This window comes from Phoca vitulina, unplaced genomic scaffold (genome assembly GCF_004348235.1).
Source record: "Phoca vitulina isolate PV1807 unplaced genomic scaffold, GSC_HSeal_1.0 scaffold2, whole genome shotgun sequence".
Classification (NCBI taxonomy): Eukaryota; Metazoa; Chordata; class Mammalia; order Carnivora; family Phocidae; genus Phoca; species Phoca vitulina.
The window spans coordinates 80854575-80877054 of NW_022589705.1; the positions used below are offsets into that span (position 1 = coordinate 80854575).

The following is a 22480-nucleotide window of genomic DNA, read 5'->3' on the forward strand; positions in this document are numbered from 1 at the left end:
CATTTCTATCGCACGTCTTCCAGATAATGTGGAGGTTCCAGGAGGTCAGGGATTAGTCTGTTGTGTGCACTTTCATTAAGCCAGTGCTAGGCACAGAGGAGGATCTCAAAAAGGATCATGACATTTAAGTAAGAAAATGATTTTTAAAGACTTGGACTAGGAATCAGAGATTAGGGATCCAGTCCTGGTTTTGCTTCTAACTCACTGGGTTCCTTGGACAGCCCATCCCCTTTTCCTGCCCCTCTTTGGAACTCCTTGTCTCTCTTCTGAAAATGTGGAGTTTAGGGCTAGATCAGTGATCCTCAGCTCTGGCCATACTTAGAATGAATCTGGGATGCTTAAAAATAATGGATGGATGCCTGGGTCCTATCTCAGATCAATTAAAACAATCTCTGGGGTGGGACACTGGTAGTTTTTAAAGTATCTAGGTGAGGGGCTCCTGGACGGCTCAGGTCATGATCTCAGAGTCCTGAGGGCTCCATACTGAGCATGGATGGAGGCTGCTTCAGATTCTCTTTCTCCCTCTCTCTCTGCCGCTCCCCGACCCTCTCAAAAAAAAAAAAAAAAAAAAGTATCCTGGATTATTCTGATGGTATAGCTACAGTGGAGAACCTCTGAGCTAGATAGTCTCTCATTGCCCTTTATGTTCTGCACCCACATTTCAGCATGTGCTGAAGCAGAGACGGGGAACAGGCCTCTAGGGCCACACCTACCCACCACAAACACGGGCAGCCCAATTTTTTTTTTAAGTAGCCTCCCTGCCCAATATGGAGCCCAGTGTGGCAGCAGGGGCTTGAACTCATGACCCTGAGATCAAGACCTGAGCTGAGATCAAGACTTAGATGCTTGCCAACTGAGCCACCCAGGTGCCCCACAGGGGGCCCAATTCTAATGTCTGTTTTGCTTGCCAGGGTACCTGGCTGGCTCAGCCGGTGGAGACTGCAACTCTTGATCTTGAGGTTGTAAGTTTTAGCCCCATGTTGGTTGGGTGTAGAGATTTCTTAAAAATAAAAAAATCTTAAAAAAAAAAAAAAAAGGAGTGTTTTGCTATACATTCACTGGGCGGGCTTATCTGACCCCACCTCTCTTATCAGTAGGGCTGGTGAGAGCTTTGGGTGAGTCACACATGCAGAAACACATTAAAAATGGAGCACCGCGCAACCTTTCTTACTCCCTCTAGTTTTGCCTTCTTCAGAAAGTCATATACTTGGAATCATACAGTGTGGCTTTCAGACTGGCTTTTTTCATTAAGCAATATGCATTTAGGTTTCCCCCATATTTTTGTGGCTTGATAGCTCATTTCTTTTTATCACTGAATAATACATTGTGTGGCTCTGTCACAATTTGTCAATTCACCTTTTGCACGACTTCCTGGTTGCTTCCAGTTTTGGGCAATTATGAATGAAGCTGCTACAAACATTTGTATACAGGTTTTTGCATGGACTAAGTTTTCAACTCATTTGGGTAAATACTAAGGAGAGCAATTGCTGGATCCTCCAGTAAGACTATATTTAGCTTTGTAAGAAACTGCCAAACTGTCTTTTCAAGTGGCTGTACCATTTTTGCATTCTCACCAGCAATGAGAATTCCCGGTGCTCCACATCTTTGTCAGCATTTGGTATTGTCAGTTTTTGGATTCTAGCCATCCTAATAGGTATGTAATGGGATTTCATTGTTGATTTAATTTGCAACTCCCTAATGACATAGTGCTGAGCATCTTTTTGTATGCTCATTAGTCCCCTGTATATCCTTTTTGGTGAAGTGTCTATTCAGATCTTTTGCCCATTTTTAAATTGGGTTGTTAGTCTTCATATTGAATTTTAAGAGTTCTTTGTAGATCTTTGTATATTTGGGGGTACAGACCCTTTATCTGACATGTTTCACAAATATTCGGTCAGTCCTTGGCTTTCTTTTTCATTCTCATAACGATGACTTCATGGAGAAGTTTTAGTGAAACCCGATTTATCAATTCTTCCATGGATTGTGCTTTTGATGTTGTTTCTAAAAACTCATCACCAAACCCAAGGTCACCCAGATTTTCTCCTGTTTATCTTCTAGAAGTTTTATTGTTTTGTTTTACATTTGGGTCTATGAACCCTTTTGAGTTAACATTTGTGAATGGTGTAGTGTTTAAATCCAGCACCATTTATTGAAAAGACTATCCTTTTTTCATTGAATTGACTTTGCTCCTTTGGCAAAGATCAGCTGACTATATTTACGTGGATTTACTTCTGGGTTCTCTATACTCATTCCATTGATCTATTTGTCTAGTCCTTTTGCCAGTACCACACTGTCTTGATTATTGTAGCTTTATGATAAATCTTGAAGTTGGGTAATGCCAATCCTCCTTTGTTCTTCCTTGACTTTATTATTGTGTTGGCTATTCTGGGTCTTTTGCCTCTCTATATAAACTTTAGAATCAATTTGCCGATATTCTCAAAACTAGTTGCTGGGATTTTGATTGGGATTTCACTAAAGTTATAGATCAAGTTGGGAAGAAATGACATCTTAATAATATTGAGTCTTCCTATACATGAGCATGGAGTATCTCTTCATTTATTTTGATTTTCCTTGATTTCTTTCATCAGAGTTTTATAGTTTTCCTCATATAGATCTTGTACATATTTTGTCAGATCTACCCCTAAGGGGTGTGTGTGTGTGCGTGTGCTGAATAGCTGGGGCACAGGGGATTTTTAGGGCAGTGAGACTATTCTGTATGACAGTGTAATGATGGATACATGACATTATACATTTGTCAAAACCCACAGAACTATACAATAAAGAAAGTGAACCATAGGGACTTTAGTTAATAATGATATATCAATACTGGTTCAGGGACGCCTGGGTGGCTCAGTCGGTTAAGTGTCTGCCTTCGGCTCAGGTCATGATCCCAGGGTCCTGGGATCGAGTCTAGTGTCAGGCTCCCTGCTCAGCGCGAAGCCTGCTTCTCTCTCTGCCTGCCACTCCCCCTGCTTGTGCTCGCTTGCTCTCTCTGACAAATAAATAAATAAAATCTTAAAAAAAAAAATCAATACTGGTTCATTAATTATAATAAACACTACAGTAATGCAAGATGTTAATAATAGGAGAATCTGAGCCAGGGAGAGAGGGGGATATATGGGACTGTACTATCTGCTCAACTGAATGTAAGCCTAAAACTGCTCTAAAAAATAAAGTCTAGGGGCGCCTGGGTGGCTCAGTTGGTTAAGCGTCTGCCTTTGGCTTGGGTCATGATCCTGGGGTCCTGGGATCGAGCCCCGCATCGGGCTTCCTGCTCAGCAGGAGGCCTGCTTCTCCCTCTCCCACTCTCCCTGCTTGTGTTCCCTCTCTCGCTGTCGAATAAATAAAATCTTTAAATAAATAAATAGTCTATTAAAAAGTGGGGGGGATTACCAACTCCAAATGAAAGGGAGCCCCTGGCGAATGAAGTCTCCCAGTGGCTCCTCCTTGCTTACAGGGCCAAGCCTACAGCCTCTTGTCAAGCACAGGGAGTCCTCTACAGTTAGACTGCCCCTTCAGCCCATGAGCCACTCCACCCTCTACTGTGCAGCTGAACTGAATCATTCGGGCTCCAGGAGGGAATCTGGGACTTCACACTACTCTCTTGACCTGGGACACTGTCCCTCCCTTGCCTGGTCTGCAAATGTCTTGAAGAAGTTTCTGCAGATTTCAGTTTGGACACAAAGAAGTGATACTGGTCCAAAGCACCTGCTTCATAACACCACCTATTGTGCTTCTGTTTCTGTCAGGATCTCCTTCCTGTCTCCTGAATTAAACCAAGAATACCCTAGCATACCCTGCTGCCTTCCCATCACTCCCTGTTCTTTCCAAATGTACAAACAGAAGAATTAACAAAATTTCAGTAGTGAAGTTATTGTTCCCACAGTATTGAACCACAGTCCTGAAACTGTGCATCAACAACCTTGGGGGGCCATGACAAATTCATAGGGGGCGTGGTAGGAGATTTTAAATTTGGGAGATACTCAACGTCTGCTGGCTACGGAGAGATCTACTAGCTCAAGGTAGATCATAGTTTCATCATCAGGTTGTGATACATTCCTTTGGTTAGGTCATCTTTGAGAAGCTGGGTTTTTGGTGGTTGCTGTGATAAAAAGCAATTGAAAGTCAATGTGGAACAGGAAGTGAGGGTAGTAGTGTCCAATCTGATTAGAAAATCCAACAAGCTTTATAGTGCCCAACAAGCACACAGATCCCATTACTGTATTTAAGAATGAAATAAAAATTGTTTCTTCTAGTTTATATGTATTATTATTTTTTAAAACAGTGACTTGGTAGGACATAGTTCTTAATATGTGATTTGAGTATAATTACTTGATAAATAGAACTGTTAGGCATTTCTTTTGGTTTAGAAGCTCCGTGAGAAAATTACCGAGCCACTAATGCTGGGTAAGTGCTATGAGCTGAGAAAGTTTGGGAACTTCTGGTCTAAGATATCCTCTAATCCAGGGCACATCAAAAAACTGTAGGTTGTGAAATCCATTTAGTGGGTTATAGCCAGCATTTTTTCTCCTTCATAAAACAGAATGGTAAATAGAACACACTGCATGTAGCAAGGGCAAATATTACTGCGTAAAACTTATGTTCATTATATACACACAAATAAGCATGGGTATCTTGGGTCACAGTGTAAAATGTATATTTCTTGTTTGGGTTGATTTTAGAAGTTTGAAAAGCCACTAAGACTTCAACCTCCTCATTTTGGAGATGAGAGAACAGCCTGGAGAGGGAAAGCTGATTCCCGCAGTTCACAAGCACCAGTACCGGGCTCTGCTGCACTCAGCCCCGCTATGCTGGGTGGCCACTGCTCACAGGGATCCTGCAAGGCAGGCCTCATTCTACCCAGTAGTATGTGGTTACTCAAAGTCACATAGCTACAGAGGTGAGGGATCAGGTACCCTCACTTTGGTTCCAAGACCCATTTACACCCCACAAATGCCAGCAGCCACACCTAGAACAAAATGGTTTTAATCAATTGCGTCACCCTCACTCTCCTGGGAGCGGAGCAACAAAAAGGCTCGGCTCCTGCCCCCAGAGGACAGTAAGGCTTATGTGTCTCTCCACACTGCAGGGCCCAGGCTGGGCAGGCAGGGGGCGGGGAGGGAGGGTGGGGGGCAGGGAGAGAGGAAATGGCAGGTGGCTCAAACACAGGAAAGCAAAAGGGGCCCCTGCTGGTCCTTGGGCCCCAAGGCCCAGCCCCCGCACTCCTGCTTTCCCCTCCCTGGCTCGAGAAAGGTCATGGAGAAGAGACAGGGGAGCAAGTCCCAGCAGCAGGAAAAGCAGCAGCAGCTGTTTCCTTCACCAATAAATATACTTCATTACCAAGCTAGGAGAGAGGGGTGGGAGAGGGACTGGGTGGGGCGGAGGGGGAAGAAGCTGCCACCTGTGTTGCTGGGATTAAAGCAATGACGAGATGGTGCCAGACCCCCCACCACTATCCTCACCCCCCCCCCCCCCCCCCCCCCCCCCCCCCCCCCCGCCCCCCCACGGCGCAGAAACCCCCACACCCCCCCCCGTCTTCTTAAAACTGTGAAAAAGCTTTTAACATGGCCCTCCTGTCTCCAGGGCTGCTCTGAAGCCTGACTGAGAGGAGGCACCTGGCAGAGACCAGGCGGAGGGAGGGAAGGACGGAGGGAGGGAAGGAGGGAGGCTGCAGCTGGAGGGCTGGAGCCAAGTAAGCACTGAGGGGAAAGGCGGGGGAGAGGGGAGGAAGGCTGAGCAACTATCAGGAGCAGCTCCCAGCTGAGAGCCAAGGGGGCAGAGAGAGGCTTGGTGAGTGGTGGGGTGACTGCTGTCCAGTGTTAAGCTTGGGGCTGCTGAGGAGGGAGGGGGCCAAGTTAGGGATTTTCCCGTCTGAGTGGCTCAGGAGACCCACCCCCCTCCCCCCAGAGCAGCAGGGGGACAGAGAAAAGCCATCACTTCTTTGGTCTTTGTGGCGGCTCAGCATGGGGGGGGGGAGGGGGGGCAGAAAGGGCCCTTAGCAGGGAGCGCCACCTCAGCAGAGTAGGCCTGGCTGGGAGCTCTGGCAGAAAGGTCACAGTGAGGCCAAGGAGCCCCCAGAAAGGGGAGTGGGAGTGGTCGTAGTGCAGTGCAGAAGGGTATGGCGTGGTGCTCCACCCTCTGCCAGGGCCCTTGGGAAAGGCTAAGCCCCCAGAGGTGGCCAGTGAGCGCAGGCGCAGGGTCCAGAGCCAGCACTGGGAGAAGGGCGAGGACGCTCTCCTGCCCAGGCAGGGGACTGGCCTTGCCTCCTGCAGGACTCCCACCTTCCTTCTGCTTCCACCCTGACATGGTGGCTCTGGAGGGAGGGTGGGACCCCATCCTTTTTCAGAACCTTCCCTGAAGCCACAGAGGAGCTAGCCTTGCCCGTAGGAGCAAGAGTGGCAACAGGTCAAGGCTAGCCCTTACGGACTGGAATTCCACTCCCCTTCCTGTCGCCAACTGAAGTGTAGGGCAATCCTTGAAGACAGCTTCAGCCCTTGCCTCCCAACCTGAGGCAGGCCAGAGCCCGCCAGGAACATGGAAGTGGGAGGTGGGGGGTATTTGGAGGGGCTTCCCCTCCTGCTCTTCTGCTCAGAGCTGGGGCCAGTCAAGGGGCAATCTGCCCAAAAGTCTGAAAGCCAGCAAGTTGTAGCAACCCCCCACCCCCAATGCCAAACTAACAAACAAAACAGGGAAATGAAAAAATGGGGGGAGGAGGGGAAGACAAACCAAAACAGAACCCCCTGACCTCCTGCCCATGGTGAAGGGTCCAGCCAGTAGCAGGGGCTGGGGACCAGAGCTAGGAGGGTCTAGCTGGGCCGGCACTGAACCTGGCCCTCGGAGCTGTCCTCGTCGTCAGAGGCCCCAGCACCCCCACTGCTCAGGCCTGTGATCCGGTAGCCCATGTTGAGCAGCATCACCTCCAGTGGGTCAGCATTCATGCGCCGCTGGTTCGCCTGGGAAGCACCCTCCATGTCCTCCACAACTCGGCCTGTGAGGTCTTCACTCTGGGGGGGAAGGCACACATACCACTGGGATATATGTGTGTGTGGGGAGGTCGGCAAACACACACACAGATGGAGCGATATACGTAGAAGGCGCTGTACGTACCAGGAGATGTACTTGGGATTTGTACGTATACTCATATGTGTATCTGGGTGCCAGGGAATGCACACACGGGGATATGTGCAGGACACATGCTCACCAGGACATAGATGTGAGGGAGATGACACACCACATGGGGTTATACATATGGGGCCCATCTGGTAATATACACTGGGGGGACACAATACGCTGAGGTATACATGGGGGTGCACATGCTGGGATGCATACTAGGGGGGCATACACATATCAGGTTACGTATGGGCGGGGCCCCATACAGGAAACGACGGGGACATACCACATGGGGTTATATACACGGGGGACCCATACATGGACATATATGTGAGAGGACTCACACCAGGGTCTGTTGGGCACACCTACTAGATACCCAAGGTGGGGGGCACAGACAACACCCCCCATCCTACTCTTTTCTGTCATCACTCCCAACAATCCTTCAACTTTTTCCTCTCCCCTCATGGGACAGGCCTATAGGGTTCTCTTTAAAATTCACAGTAAATTGCCTCTGTAATTAGATACACCACTTGACTTCTGTTTTGCTGGCTAGAGGGGGAAGAAGTGAGGCAGAGGGCAGGGGAGGCCTCAGGCCAGCCTGCCTGGCTACCCACCCTGGGAGTGGAGGGGACCACCCCATCCTAAGTGTCCCTGTGGACTGGACACTTCACCGGCATCACTTCTTTATCCTTAAAGCAACCTTTTGAGGTGGTGCAGTCATTCCCATTCCAATGTGCAGATGATAAAACCTGGGCCAGAGATGGTTGAGTCCCTTAGGCAGTGAGTGAAGGGACCAGGATTCAAACTTAGGCTCACCAGACTCCAAAGCCTGCATACTTTCTATGTAACCAAGGGACTGGCTTTTGCCCAGCTTCGGGGAGGACACAACGCAGTGGTATATGAGGTCCCTAGGGAGCCCCTGAGGTACTGTTCTCATGAGGTGGCGCTGGAGATGCTCTGGTTCCCTCCCTATCTCCTGCACCCCTGGTTACTGTTTCCCGTATGTGAGTCTCATCTTCTCAGCTTGCTCAGGGATATGCTTCCAGAAGGCAGGCACCTACTCCTGCCCCTGGGATTGCCTACTGCATCTGGCACTTTCAGAATTTGATGGCTCCCACCTTGACACAGTGTTGGGCCCTTGGGTAAGAGTTCCCTCATCCTAGCAGCTTCTAGTCTCTGGGTGACTCATTTCCCTTCCCAATCCTCCCAGGCTCAGCCAGGGGCCTTGCACAGGGTCCAGCCCAGACTTTCTCCCTGTCTAGTTTTGGCCATCTTCTCTGCACCCTCACCTCTGGCCGGGGGTTCCAGAGCCGCACAACAGGGTCGATGCCGCTGGTGGCCAGGAAGCAGTAGCTGGGGTGTGGCTGCAGGCAGTTGACGATGGACTCATCCCCTTGGAGCACGCGGACCAGGTTGGTGGTCTCCTTTTCCCAGATGAAGAAGGAGCCATCGTCAGAGCCACTGACGATGTACTGAGCGTTGCTGGCAGAGGGGCAAAGGGCAGGGAGGTCAGGTGGGGTACTGCCCTACAGCCTCAAGTAGAGGCTGTGTGGCTTAGGGCAAGGGGGAGCAGGGAAGTCTGGAGCTGCTCATTCCCCCCGAACTCTGGGGTCTTCACGTGGCTCAGAACTCCCCCACACATCGTAACCCTCTCCATTCTGCAGAGCCCTAGTCGCTGTGCAGCTATTAAGCTCAGGATCAGGGACTGCTTGGGTACCTCGAAGATACTCTCCCTCAAGGCACATTATAAGCTCCCTGGGTGCTGGATCAGATTTTGCATCTCCTACGTCTCTGGGAACACTCTTGTCTAAGCCTTCCCTCAGCAGTCCTAGCCTTCCTGGGTCCAGAACCCCCACCCTACAGTACATCTGCCCCTCACACACCATTGACACTTAGAGGGGATCTTGATGGAGAGACTCTCGACAGTCAAGTGTTTCACCTGCCCAAAGAAAGTACACCATCTACAGAGGAGGGTTGGGGGTGATTGGGTCTGAGACATGGGCTATGTCCCTCAGTACCGGGGGCACAGTTCTGAGCACACAAGTGTGCCAAGACTGCCAGCCTCTGAGGGCTCTTGCCTCATACCCCAGTAGAAGGAAGTTCCAAGCATCCACATCAAGAAACCAAGCTCTGGCACATGGAGATGGAGAGAAAGGAGGTAGGGGATAAAGGCAGAGTCCAGGCCCTGCTGGATGCTTTGTGGATTACCTTATTATGGCCCCATGAGTGGGGATGACTGGTTTCATTTTACAGATGAAGAAACTGAGACCCACAGAGGTGAAGCCATTTGGTGAAGGATACAGGTAGAGCTGGGATTTGAGACTTTTCTAAAAGCATTATGCCCCCGTACCCCCCCAACCTCCTGCTGCCAACCGGGCTGTGCCCTCCTCCTCTTCAGGGCCTCGGACCTGCCAAAGAAATTGGCCTCCTTGATATCCGTGGTGGTGTTGCAGTGGCCACAGTAGCGGAACTGGTAGTCGTAGCTTCGCTCCCGCAGCACCATCTCATCCTCTGAGATGGAGTCCTTGCGGCTCGTGCTGCGGAGGCGGACAGGACCGCCACCGCCACCACCGGCTCCCTTCTTCTCCTCTAGGGGCAGAGAGCAAGGAAAGGTGAGACCTGTCCCTCTTTCCCCTCCCCTACCTTGTCTCCACGCCTGGCCCTGTTTTCAGCCCAAGTGCTGACAATGTAGGGCTACCTGCCTCTACCCCTACCCTGGAAAGCTGGCAATGACTGTGAGGAAGAAGCACCTTTGGACCCAGCCCTTGAGGATGTTCAAAAGGGGACCTCGGACGCTAGGAGGGCCTTGGCTCAGGTCCCTGAATAATGTCTGGAAGCCCCAAGGATGCACAGGCCCACAGTCTGTTTCTGTGGAGATAAGAGGCAGGGAAGGAAGGTGAAGCACTACTGAGAGCCTTGAAGGGATGATTTCTCTAAATAGATCCACAGGTCTGAAGGCAGTAAGGTCCAAGCCCTTCCTCCCTGGAAGACGAGTTATAGATCCCAAATGAGGCACTGACCAGTTAAGTGCCTTCGGTAAAATCACAACAGTTTTCTCAGTGCCTTAAAAGTGCCTTGATTCTGCCTGCCTCAGGGCTTTTGTATATGCTGGTCCCTAGGCCAGGAAGTCTTCACCTCCCACGGCTACACTTTGTATCTAGTTACCTCTTCTTCCTCATCCTTGAGATCTCCGATTAAATGTCTCCTCCTCTAGAACCCCAGCCTGACATCAAGCCCTGCCCCATGCACCTATACCGTATCAGCCCTCCATGGCTCTCATCACACTCCGTCTCTCCTTCATTGCCTGGTTCCTTCACTAGGACTGTAAACTCCATGAATACAGAAATCCCATCTGACTTGTCCACAGCTGTACACCCAGGACCCAGCACAGTGCCTAGCACATGGTAGATGCTTGGTAACTATTCAAACAAATCAATCAATCGCATGGTTAGTAAACTGCATAGGAGAGAGGTGAGGATCCACATCTGCCTCCAGTGAGTTCACGTTTCATCACAAAACCCAACTCACTCTCCAGTGCTACCGAGGTGAGCTGGACAGGGCTTCGAATGCTCTCTGTGAGGGTAAGGCAGTGGGTTCAGGGAGGCTGTGCTTTACCCAAGGTCACATGGTGACCACATGGCAGAGCTGAGGCTGGAACCAAAGGTTCCACACCCCATGCATGAGGCATTTCTACTGCCAGCATCCAAACTGGAGTGAGTGCAACCCCCAGCTGCTGCCCCTTACTCACGGCTAAGGCCCTGTGAGCAGCTGAGAAGGCCCAGCTGGAGCTATGTGGATGGCCTGACTGGGCTCAGCTGACTCCTGTCCTGAGTCCCAGGCATTACGCCAGGTGCTTTAAACATGCTATTCCGAATCCTCAACAGAAACCCTAAATGGGAGGTGTCATCACTCTGCCTTTACAGATGAGGAAACTGAGTCCCAAAGTCACATGATTTCCGAATCAGCATCTGAACCCAGGCCTCTCTAATCTCAGAACCATGTCCTCTCCAGCATGTCCCATAGGACCTCAAATAGAAAGAGACAGCACCCCCCTCCTCAGTGCCCACTCACCACCGTCATTTTTGGAGAAGAGGGCTGCCGTGATGTCGCGGCCCAGTGCGTCACAAGCGCTGCTGTGGGCCTGCTCCGGAAACTTCCCTTTGAAGTCATCCAGGCACTCCAGGGCCTCAGCCACGTACTTGAGCTCAAAGAGGCAGCGGGCCAGGCGGAAGTGTGCCTTTAGGTGGCATGGGTTTAGGGAGATGGCCTTGAGGCAGTCTCTCAGGGCATCGTAGTGGTCGCCATCCCTGGGAAGGCAGGGGAGCGTGGCCTGGAGGTGGGGCCACTTGGCAGGCAAGGAGTCCACCCGGCCTCCTCTGCTTCCTGTGGCCACCTCAGCCCACCTCTGACAGATCTCAGGGCGAGGGTACTTGGAAATGAAAAGAACCCTGGCTCAGCCCAGGCCTTGCTCCCCAGGAGATAGAGTATGTTAAGATGAGTCAGGAACCCTGAAGTCTTGGGGGGGTTGGGGGATGGGGGTGTGTGTGTGAGAAAAACAGTGTCAGGCTGCCCTCTGCTGGGCACAGAGTGCAACTGCGCACTGGCTCACCCCAGGCACCCGCAGCTCTGCAGCAGAAGGCCTGGCATCTTGCCCACCTCAGGCTCCCCAAGCCCTCCTTCTCTCTTCCTCCAACTACCTCCTCAAATCCCCCCGGCTGGTCTTCAAAGCCATGGCCAAGGTGGGGGGCCCTCAAGGACAGTTCTGCGGTCTGGGGAAGCCAGAAGTGCCAGGCTGGGGACTCAGGGTCTGACCAGCAGGCAGCAAGCCCTCAGCCAGACCCCCCTCCGTCCTGGCTGACTGATCCACAGCAGCTGTGGCCTCTACCTCCCGGGGCTGAAGGATGGGGCCTGACAGACTGGCAGAGTCAGCTCTCTGGAAGCTGATGGCGAAGGGGGGTGTGCACGCCAGGAACACCAAATCATCCCCACTCACTTCTTCAACCTCCCAAAGCATGGATGAAGGGAAGTGGGGATGGTTTTAGGGGAGAGCGAGAGGGGAGGGGTCAAAGGAGAAGTCCCCTGCTCTCCCACCCTGTGCCAGAATATAGGCTACACTCCTCCAGCACCTCTCATCTGTTCCCACCTGTCGTTTGGAGAGCCAGACAGGTCACAGGAGCCACTTCTCCTTTGGTAGCCTTTTTCTTTTTTTTCCCTTTCCCTGCTGGGCTGAGGCGAGCCTAGAACCCAACTGTGCCAAGCAGCACTCCCCAGAGTTGATGCTCCTTCCACCAAGGCCCAGCTCACAACCCTCCTGCATAGGGCCAAAGCAGGCCTGACAGGGGAAAGGTCCTCCTGACTCTCCTCTCCCGACAGCACTCAGAGGGAGCATCCAGCCCTTGCGGCAGCCATGCTCAGATCAGGAACAAGCAGCTCACCAGCGTGGGAGCAAGCAGGGGACAGAGTGCTTTGAAGGTATGGCCTGCGTCAGAACGACTGGCTGTGATGAAGGAGCGGGCGCTGTTCAGAAACCCAATTACCACCTGCAGAGTGCCCCTCAGAGCTCCTGGAGAGAGCCAGACAGAGACCAACCAGGAGCCAAGGGGTGACAGCTCCCACCGCATCCAGGAGCAGATGGCAGCCCTGGAGAGACTGGCCTGGGACAGAATGTGACATTCTACGGGTCACTGGCAGGCATGTAGGGTTGGGGAGAGCAGGCTGACCCCAGGGCTCACCCATCCAGACTCACTGCCAGATCAATCTCCCTGAAAGGGCAGCCCTCAGCACATCCCTCTCCGGCTCGAAACTCTTCAGTAGCTGCCCATCATCCCACTGAATCCAGGCCAAAACGCCACCGCTCTGCATTCCAAGTCCTTCCCAGGCCAGCCCCAGGCTACCTCACAGACTCATCTCCTGCCAGTCCCTTCCAGAACCCTCTGCTCCAGCCAAATGGATTTGTTGTTCTGCAAACAAGCTCTTCAGTCAGTCCCCCACCCCCATGCCTTTGTTCACACCATTCATCTCCCTGGGAATGTCCTTCCCCCATAATCCCCTCCTCCTTTTCATTTCCTTGCCTAAATCTGCCCACACTTAAAGCCCATCAGACACCTCATCTTCCTGACACTTCCCTGACCCCAGCTAAAGTGACCTAACTTTTCTTAGTGCCCACAGTCCTTTTACCTGACCACTCAAAGACTCACTGCTTCCTGCCTCTTTGCCGATGATGAACCCTGATCATGTTTTTGTCCTCTGTCCAGAAACTGGGCACTCTGGAGCACAGGAACTCAAAAGTGAAGAACTTTGTGTCCCTGCTATCTAGTGCATAGTAGGAGTTCAGAGAACATGTCAAGGGCACCCATCAGCCTCTCTTAGCAAGAATGCAAGAGTGAAACAGCTCTCAGTCTAAAGCATGGATGAGGACCCTGCATTCTACCCAACTCCTGGGACAGAGAGGCAAAACACCTCAGGATGGCCCCCAAACCATCACCTCCTGGGTTAGGTTGCCATCTGAGTCTTTGGCAAACTCTTGATGCCTGAGCTAAGGCCTATGGGGGCACCTTCCCAAAGCCCCATCTACCATCCTGCTAACTTGGGTGGGTTTCTTACGCTTCCCTCTCTGGCCTGCCTTGTTGCAGCCAGACGATGGCACACCAGCTGGCCTGTCTGTCTGGGCAGAGCCGACGGATGCCAGACGGAGCAGAAATGGCTGTGGGCCCAGCTCTATCCATCTCCAGTCCTGGCCCCGGCTGGGGGATGGGGTCTGCCTGCCTGCTTGCCTGCTGGTGCCGCAGGCAGAAGGGCTGGGAGCCCTGATGGTCTCCAAAGATAGCAGATTCTTCAGGAACCCGCTTTACCCCTTTACCACCAGCCACTATGACCCAACATGACCCACAGCCAGCTTCAGATCTCTGGTATATTGTCTGTGCTTAGTCCAATGGTCTAAGAGCATAGGAAAGCAAGCCCCAAGGTCAAGGAGCTGCAGAATCATTTCAGACACATACCAACTGAATTCACCAAATGCCTCTTTTCTATCTAGCAAGAATTCCACTGCTCCTTCAATAGTCCCAATTCAAGGCACAATTATCCAACAGTTGGGATTAATCATTCTCTCAAGTCCTACTTGTCCAGTGGCCATCTCACTTTATAACAAAACACCATGTTGAAGCTCCTTGTGAACATGTTCTACTTCACTGTGACCTTTCTTGGTGCTTGAGACTTCCTGATTTCTAGTCTGGAGGTGGGGAGGAGAAGCCTGGGCCTAAGGAGCCATAAGAGGCAGTGGGATGCCACTGCCACCTTCCCTGGAGGCCTCGGCAACTTGGCTCCATCAGGCCCCCTGCCTTCATCCCTCATCCTAGCACAGGTCCACTCACCACTTGCGCTTCATGTAGGCAGCAGCTCGGTTCCCGTAGAGCATGGCATTGTGAGGGGCCCTCTGCACGGCCTTGCTGTAAAGCTGAATGGCCTGGGTCCACTGCTGGCAGGCAAAGGCCTCATTGGCTTGCTGTTTCACACGCTCCAAGTATGGGGGCAGCTCTACCTGGGGGCTATGGGGAAGGACAGTCAAGTCAGGTCAGCCAAAGAAGGTCAGAGCAGCCTCTCAGGAAGTCTGCAGCCTTGCCTGAGGGCCACCCGTATTTTCTTTTTTTTTTTTTAAAGATTTTATTTATTGGGCGCCTGGGTGGCTCAGATGGTTAAGCGTCTGCCTTCGGCTCAGGTCATGATCCCAGCGTCCTGGGATCGAGTCCCGCATCGGGCTCCCTGCTCCTTGGGAGCCTGCTTCTCCCTCTGCCTCTCTCTCTCTCTCTGTCTCTCATGAATAAATAAATAAAATCTTTAAAAAAAAAAAAAAAAAAGATTTTATTTATTTATTAGAGAGCGAGCGAGAGAGAAACAGCATGAGAAGGGAGAGGGTCAGAGGGAGAAGCAGGCTCCCCGCTGAGCCGGGAGCCCAATGCCCGATGTGGGACTCGATCCCAGGACTCCGGGATCATGACCTGAGCTGAAGGCAGTCGCTTAACCAACTGAGCCACCCAGGCGCCCGCCACCCGTATTTTCTTGGTCCCTGGGATCTGCACTGTCATTTAGAAGAGGGGAGCACTTCTATCCTTGGCCTGGGTTACTTAATAGGTAACAGGCACATGTCCAGATACTCTGAACCAGTGAAAAAAACAGAGGAACAGAAATGAAGCTGTCATGGATAGGTTAAAGGCAATTCTCTCGCTCTCTTTTTTTAAGTAAACTCTATGCCCCCAACATGGGGGTCAAATTCATGACCCTAAGATCAAGAGCTGCATGCTCCACTGACTGAGCCAGCCAGGCACCCCAAAGGAATTCGATTTGATTCGATTCAATTTATTAGACAGGGAGAGAGCACACGCGCGTGAGTGGGGAGTGAGCAGAGGGAGGAGAGAATCTCAAGCCAACTTGTGCTGAGTGCGGAGTCTGACACGGGGCTCAATTTCATGAGCCTGAGATCAAGACCTGAGCCGAAATTGAGAGTTGGATGCCTAACTGGCTGAGCCACCCAGGTGCTCCCCAAAGGCAATTCTTAATCAAACTCCTGGGCATGACAGTAGCTAACCACCAGCCTCCACACTGAGCTGAATCGTGTGACCACCCAAGTTCCTCCCACGGATCTTTCTAAAGAGACTTCTCTCAAAGTTTAGAGGATTTGAACCCCTCTATATCCAAAGCCCAGCATTGGGCCTGGCAGTGAATAGAGGCCAAAAGATGGTATGGGACAAAGAAAAATATAATGGGGGAAGCCCACCTATGTGGAATACCTTTAAGAGAGAGCTCAGTACTACGAGGCAGCTGGCCCCTGGGTTCTGACCCAGCTACTGATACCAAGGGACTGGAGCTTCAGTCTGAGCATGACTGGAATCCTACCAGGTAGGAGCAGTATTAGAACCACTACTCATTACTCCATTACATCCCTTGCCCCAGTCCCCAGACTCTGAGATATGTACCTGGATGGAAGGTTTACAACACATGCTCTTCCCTCCAATTATACTGTAAGGTACCATAAGGTGTAATTGGGACTGGGAGGGCTGGACAAGTCAGGCTGGCCTCACCTGACATGTCCCCTACTCTCCGGCAGCCGGAAGCCATTGCTATGAAGGTGCAGGCCATTGGACACGCCGTTGGATACACCATTGGTGGACATCTTGCCGTTCTGAACTTCTGGCAGGGGTGGGGAGAAAGAACAGCAACAACTCAGGAGGAGTTCCTCATTTGCTCCTCAGCAGCCCTCCAGCTTCCATCACAGGATCTGATGGTTCCACTGTGGGCCATGCTCCCAGGGTTAGATCCATTCCCAGAAAGCAAGTTCTGACAGGCAGGCAAATGCATAAAGAAAAGCCTTTGCGCCCTCTGCTGGTTGGAGAGGGACACAGCTTCAACTTGGCACTACCCTTAGCTGGGTGTGGGGAAGGGAGGGAGGGGTGCCTAAATCAACTGTAGGCCCCAGGAAGGAGACAGTGAGGAGACTGATCCAGGACGAGAAAGGAAGGGCAAGTACTTCAGGTCCTCAAGAGATAAGCCACGGAAAAAAACTGCTTTTTCAGAGGGAAGTGAAAAGGGCCGTGATGCAAACCCCTTTGACAGATCTCTCTGACCTACTGTTATCTCCCTTCTTACTGTATAGAGAGTGTTCAGAGAATCTAGTCCTTTCGGAGGATCACAGCCACAGCACAAGGGAATGGGCAGCTTTCTCAGCCACTTTGCTGAGATACCTAGCTCCCTAGCAGAGATACCCTACCCCAAGAGAGAACTTACCCCCTGAGGAATGGCATTTTCTAGGCAAGAGGAAGGTGTACGGCCGCTGCTTGTAAGTCAGGTCAAACAAATAGACCTAGAGTGGAAGGGGTCAAGAAAAGAGACGGAGGCTGTGAGGTAAGAATGTGGTTGGCTGTGAGCAAGGCCTTGGTGGCTTGATGGCTCTCAGGAACACAGTGAGTGTTGAGCAGAGAGCCATCCGGCAAGGCCAGGGGGGGTTCCTGTGGAGCAAACCTCAGGCAGGAACATCTTCCCAGTTCCCGGCCCTGAGGGAGGACTGCTTAAAACACTGTCATTAATTAGAAACACATGTTTAAGTTGGAAAGGTCCTCAGAGGTCACAAAGCCAAATGTCTCATTTTACAGATGAAAACTGAAACCTCAGAGAAGGGAAGCAATTTGCCCAAAGTAACAATGCTACCTACTTCCCTCAGTGAACATTATCTATTATTATTTAATGTTTATTCAAGTCTTACTTTGCTTTAGGAACTCTGCTAAATGTTTTTTATGACTTACCTCATTTCATCCTAGAAACCACCTCATAAAGAGGTACTATTATTTTTCTTTAGTTTATTGTTTTTAGTAATCTCTACACCCAACATGGGACTCTGAACTCACGACCCCAGGGATCAAGAGTTGCATGCTCTTCCGACGGAGTCAGCCAGGTGTCCCAAGAAGTACTATTATCATCACCCCCTTTATAGATGAAGAAATATGGCTCAGACTTTATGTACCCAGGGCCATAAAAGCAGCATGTGGTACATACAGCCAGGACCCAAAACCAAGTCTGTCTGGCTCTGAACCACTCTACTAGACTGCCTTTCTATTCATCCTTATGCTATCTTTAGGCCAGGTGATGGCTCAGCAATCTGAAGCCAGAACCGTGTTCGCCTGCTCTCCATCCCAGTTCTTTGGTACATAATCCGCCTTGCCTTGTAATGTCATCAACTGGTTCACTTGCCATGTCTCCCCTGTCAACCTGGGCTGGATCGTATTTCACATTTGTCTCCTTCATCTTTATAATAATGCTAATCCCAGAGTAAGTGCTCAGTGAGTGTTTGTAAAATAAATGGATTTAAGCAAGGCTTACTAAATATCCTGACCGAGAACACGAAAACGGAAGAGTTAGTAACCGCCCATTATCAAGGAACACTCCTACAGCTGGTCTTAACCCACAGCCTGGCTCTGAGCCCCAGGGTTTCCTCCTAGGAAAATGGAGGATGAGGAAACTGAGGCTCAGAATAATGAAGACACTCACAGTTCAAACTCACAGTACACAGAAGGCCAGAATTTGAAGACAGGTCCGTCAGTTCTAAAGCTTAAACAAAAGCCAAGGCCAGGGCACCTCTCTGGGAATTCCAATGATGCCATGTTGCTCCTACACTTCACCAGTCATTTGCAATAAGGCTATTGCTTCTTGTCTGCCTCATGGCAGTGGAAGTGAGGTATAAGCCCTGGCTGCTGAATGTGGGGTGGTGGTGGGGCAGAGCCACCTTGGGCAACCATACCTACCTGCTCCCCTCCCATGTTGACCAGCAGCTCTGTGCCATTGGGGCTGAAGGTCACATAGGTGGCAACCAACACTCTCAGACGATTGTTGTAATCAGGCAGCTTCACTGGCAGGTGACCTGCGGGGAGCAGCTCAGTTACCCTAATGTGAGGCTCCCCATCTTCCCCCCCCCCCCAGAGGGGCAGGGAGTTGTGTGAAGCCAACCATATCAATAATGGTAGCAATTATCTTCATCATAAAAGCAGCTGCAAGTGTTGAGCACTTACTATATGCACTAGGCTAATTGCTTTATATACTTTATCTCATTAATCATTACAATGCCATTTTATGGAAAAGAAACTAAGACTCATCAAGGCTAAGTAATTTGCCAAAGGTCATAGGATGGCTGGTTAATAGCAGTCAGGATGAAAGCTCACATCTGCCTTGCTCTAAAACCCTTGCTCTTGACCACCACGCCATGCTATCTCCCTGTACCGCCCCGAAGAGAGTCAACACCCAGCCAAGAATGTGGAGCCAGAGCTGGACTGAGCCCTACCTGCTACGTAATACTGGGCTGCACCATCCGGAAGGGGCTTCTGCCGGTCACAGAAGGTGTGGACACCTGCCGAAGGGCTCTGCTTCATGCTCTTCCTGGTGGGAAGGCAAACCGTATAGGTTATAACCCCTAGCACTACCCCTGGCTAGACCAGACCACAATCCCTAGAGGAAAACCTAAATTTTTATCTTTGAAACGAGGTGCCTTTCTTCCTTACCTGAGCAACCCCAAAGTTTCACCAAATAGATAGCCATGGCCACATACATTACAGTGCTTTACAAGTAGGTCCTATCCATCATCTTGGTCCTCATGACCACCCTATTATCCCCATTTTACAGATGATGAAGTTAAGGTTCAAGGTCCACTCCAGGTCATGTAGTGTGAGGAACAGCAGTGGTTGCCCAAATCCACAAATGAAAGTAAAGCAGGCCAGACATTCCTGCGCTTGTCCCAGGAGTCGACTGAAAACCCAGGCTGGCAGAGCTGCTCAGATCTGGGACTTATATGGAGCTTCTCATTATATTCTACATTTGTTTTTAAAAAAAAAAGAATAAAATAAAATGTACATTTTAAATGTACAAAAAAGAAATTACATGTGCAAGATTATAACTCTGTACAAATACTTGCAGGAAGAGAACAAGCAGCAAATACTATACACAGTGATTTGTTTCAGGTGGTGGCTTATGGGTCGTTTCTTCATTTTACTTTCCATTCTTTTCCAAAACAAACATGGATTAAATTTAAAAAAAAAATCACAAAAATTTAAAAACCCACCTCAAAAAGAAGAGGGCATGGCAACGAGGGAAAGGGGCAGCAGGTTCCCAGAGGCCTGCCCACGGGAGGCCGAACTAGTCATACCTGTGGTTATGGATCATGCGAATGTCATAGAGCCTCACAAAGGGCCCACTGGCCCCTACAGCCAGGCAGTTGTTGTCCTGGGGGTTGACGGTGAGGCACTTGGCCTCCACCAGCTGGCCACAGTACTCTGTCAGGTCAATCAGCACCTCCGAGTGTTTGCTGTTCTCCCGAAGGTCATACTGGCTGTGAGAGAGGACAGCGTTAGGGGATAGGCGTTGGGTCCTCCCTGTGAGGCGGGGGAGAAGCTAAGGCCTTGTTATACAAAGGAACTGGGAGCAGCTTTGACCTGTTCCTAAATAATAAGAATGTCAAAAACCACCACTCCTGGGGCGCCTGGGTGGCTCAGTCGTTAAGCGTCTGCCTTCGGCTCAGGGCATGATCCCAGGGCCCTGGGATCGAGCCCCGCATCAGGCTCCCTGCTCCGCGGGAAGCCTGCTTCTCCCACTCCCCCTGCTTGTGTTCCCTCTCTTGCTCTCTCTCTCTCTCTGTCAAATAAATAAATAAAGTCTTTAAAAAAAACCCCAAAAACCACCACTCCTATTTCTTTCTTTCTTTTTTTTTTTTTTAAAGATTTTGTTTTTAAGTAATCTCTATACCCACTGTGGGGCTTGAACTCATGACCCTGAGATTAAGAGTTGCACACTCCTCTGACTTAGCCAGCCAGGCGCCCTGAAAAACCATTCCCATTTCTCGAGTGTTCACTGTGGGCCAGGCACCTGAAATAGGCTTCTCACACAATCTTATTCTTTATATAACTACTTAAGGTAAATATTACTGTAAAGATGTCAGTGACATTGCTATTAACTACTACTACTACTGATCACTAACAGCGAGAAACTGCTTTGTGTCCAGTACTGTCCCTAGGTGTTGTACGTGGATTATCTAAATCCTCATGCCGTTCGCAGGTACCATTAGAACGCTGAGGCTGAAGCAGTGATGAAGCCTGTCTGGGATGACACTGCCAGTAATTCTGAAGCTGGGATAGCGCAGAGCTGGGGAGACCGCCTTTAACCACCTGGCTCTGCTCCTTAACTCCACTTTTAATCTAATTTCTTACAGGAAACAGAAGAAGTAATGGAGGTGACAGAAAAGAGAATCTAGAGGTTGCCTAAGAGCTATCTAGAAACACTCAGCGTCTCAAGACCAGCCTGAGTCCCACTCAGGAGGTAAAGGTCATGCCAGACATCCCCGGCAGTAGCACACCCCTCCCTGCAGTTTGGGGGACTGCTGTGCTGCCGATACACAGGCACAGGGAATGGGGAGGATGTCCTCTGTGTGCTCACCCACCTTCTGCCTAGACATTGGCAATCATCTCCACCCTGTCCGCCTTACCTTTCTATGCTGACCTCACCAGATTGCTCTTCCTAAAATACTGTTTTTGTTACATCACCCTCCTGCTCAAAAAACTGCAGCGATTCCTCAATACTTCTAGCATGAGTTTACTGTTGGTTTACTTTTACCGAACTCCTCAGTCTGGTTTCTAAGACCTGATTTCACACCAACCTTGTTCCTCAGTTTGCTAACGATGCCAATTACAACTATCCCCTATGTGGTTATTTACCCTGCCTTCACAAACTGCTCAAGTTGGGGAGTCCACTCTGCTTTCCTTGCCCATCCAAATCCTGTCTATTCTGGAAGGCCCAGCGTATGCTCACCTTCTGCGAGGACATCTTCGCTGATCGTACCTTTGCCTAAGCACTTAGGCTCCAACCCTAGATGCTTAGCCTCTACCTGCTGCCCTGGCACAGCCTGGTTAGTCAGGGTCAACAAGAGTAACAAGGAATTGTACCTGCCACCGACCAGAGTACTTTCTGTCTTCCAAGTGCTATCCTAAGGTTTTACAGGCACTATCTTGATTTTAATGTTCAGGCCAACAAGAGAGATATTATAATAATTCCCATTATAGATGAAGAAACTGAGATTCAGGGGTAAAGTGACTTGCCCCAAACACTTGAGTGACAGAAGTAGGACTTGATCCCAGGTCTGTCTGACATCAGTGCCCTGTTTCTAACTGTTGTTTTATAGTTCATGTATGATTTAGATATCTCTCCTCCTTTGTAACAGGGAAGCGGGCATAAAGTCCTGTAGGCATTAAAGCAGGTTGGGGAGATAAGGAAAAAGTTCTAAGGTCACCTTTGCAGAAAGGAGTTAAAGGGCAATGAGACCATTTTAGGATGAAGGGAAGTAGAGGCAAAGGTTGACAAACCAGGCCACTGGAAAGGGGGAAAGTCCACTTTACCATTTCTGGCTGGCTATCCCCTTCTCACACATATGCCCACTGTTCAACTATTTGAGAGAAATGTATCAAGCACCTCTACATGCTAGGCACAGTGCTGGGCTCTAGGAACAGAACCAGGGACAAGAGAGAGATGGAGCTGCTCTGACAGTTCACTGTTCGGTGAGTGATACAGACAAAAAGATAAACCAACAAGTAAATAAAATAAAAAAATTACAAATGGTGACTGGAGTTATAGAGGATACAATTAGCGTGCTGAGACAGAATAATGGGGGAGGGGTCTACTTCAGACAGGATAGTCAGAGAAAATGCTTCTGAGGTGATTCTTAAAATGATCTCAGGGTGAGAAAGAGTCAAACATGGAAAGAACTGGGGACAGAGAAAACCAGGTGGAGGGAACATTAAGTGTGAAAGCCCAGAGGAGGCTGCCTCTGTGTTGGTGACAGCAGGCCGGC

At 50.2% G+C, this 22480-nt stretch overlaps 1 protein-coding gene across 2 annotated transcripts in view; it reads right to left on the reverse strand.

The window, feature by feature from the left end:
• Positions 1–5534: 5534 nt before the first annotated feature.
• The window catches only part of WDTC1 (WD and tetratricopeptide repeats 1), a 65408-nt gene continuing 48462 nt past the window's right edge, over positions 5535–22480 (reverse strand). Inside the window, exons 7-16 of one of the 2 annotated variants that reach the window (XM_032390390.1) lie at positions 19790–19972; positions 18932–19026; positions 18399–18514; positions 16888–16963; positions 16185–16293; positions 14481–14654; positions 11182–11417; positions 9519–9699; positions 8400–8592; positions 5535–7004 (exon numbers count right to left, since the gene is read on the reverse strand). In XM_032390390.1, coding sequence (XP_032246281.1) covers positions 6807–7004; positions 8400–8592; positions 9519–9699; positions 11182–11417; positions 14481–14654; positions 16185–16293; positions 16888–16963; positions 18399–18514; positions 18932–19026; positions 19790–19972 — 1561 coding nt within the window. In that variant the 3' untranslated portion in view covers positions 5535–6806. The remainder of the gene's footprint in view (positions 7005–8399; positions 8593–9518; positions 9700–11181; positions 11418–14480; positions 14655–16184; positions 16294–16887; positions 16964–18398; positions 18515–18931; positions 19027–19789; positions 19973–22480) is intronic. The other variant, XM_032390397.1, reaches the window with a different exon arrangement.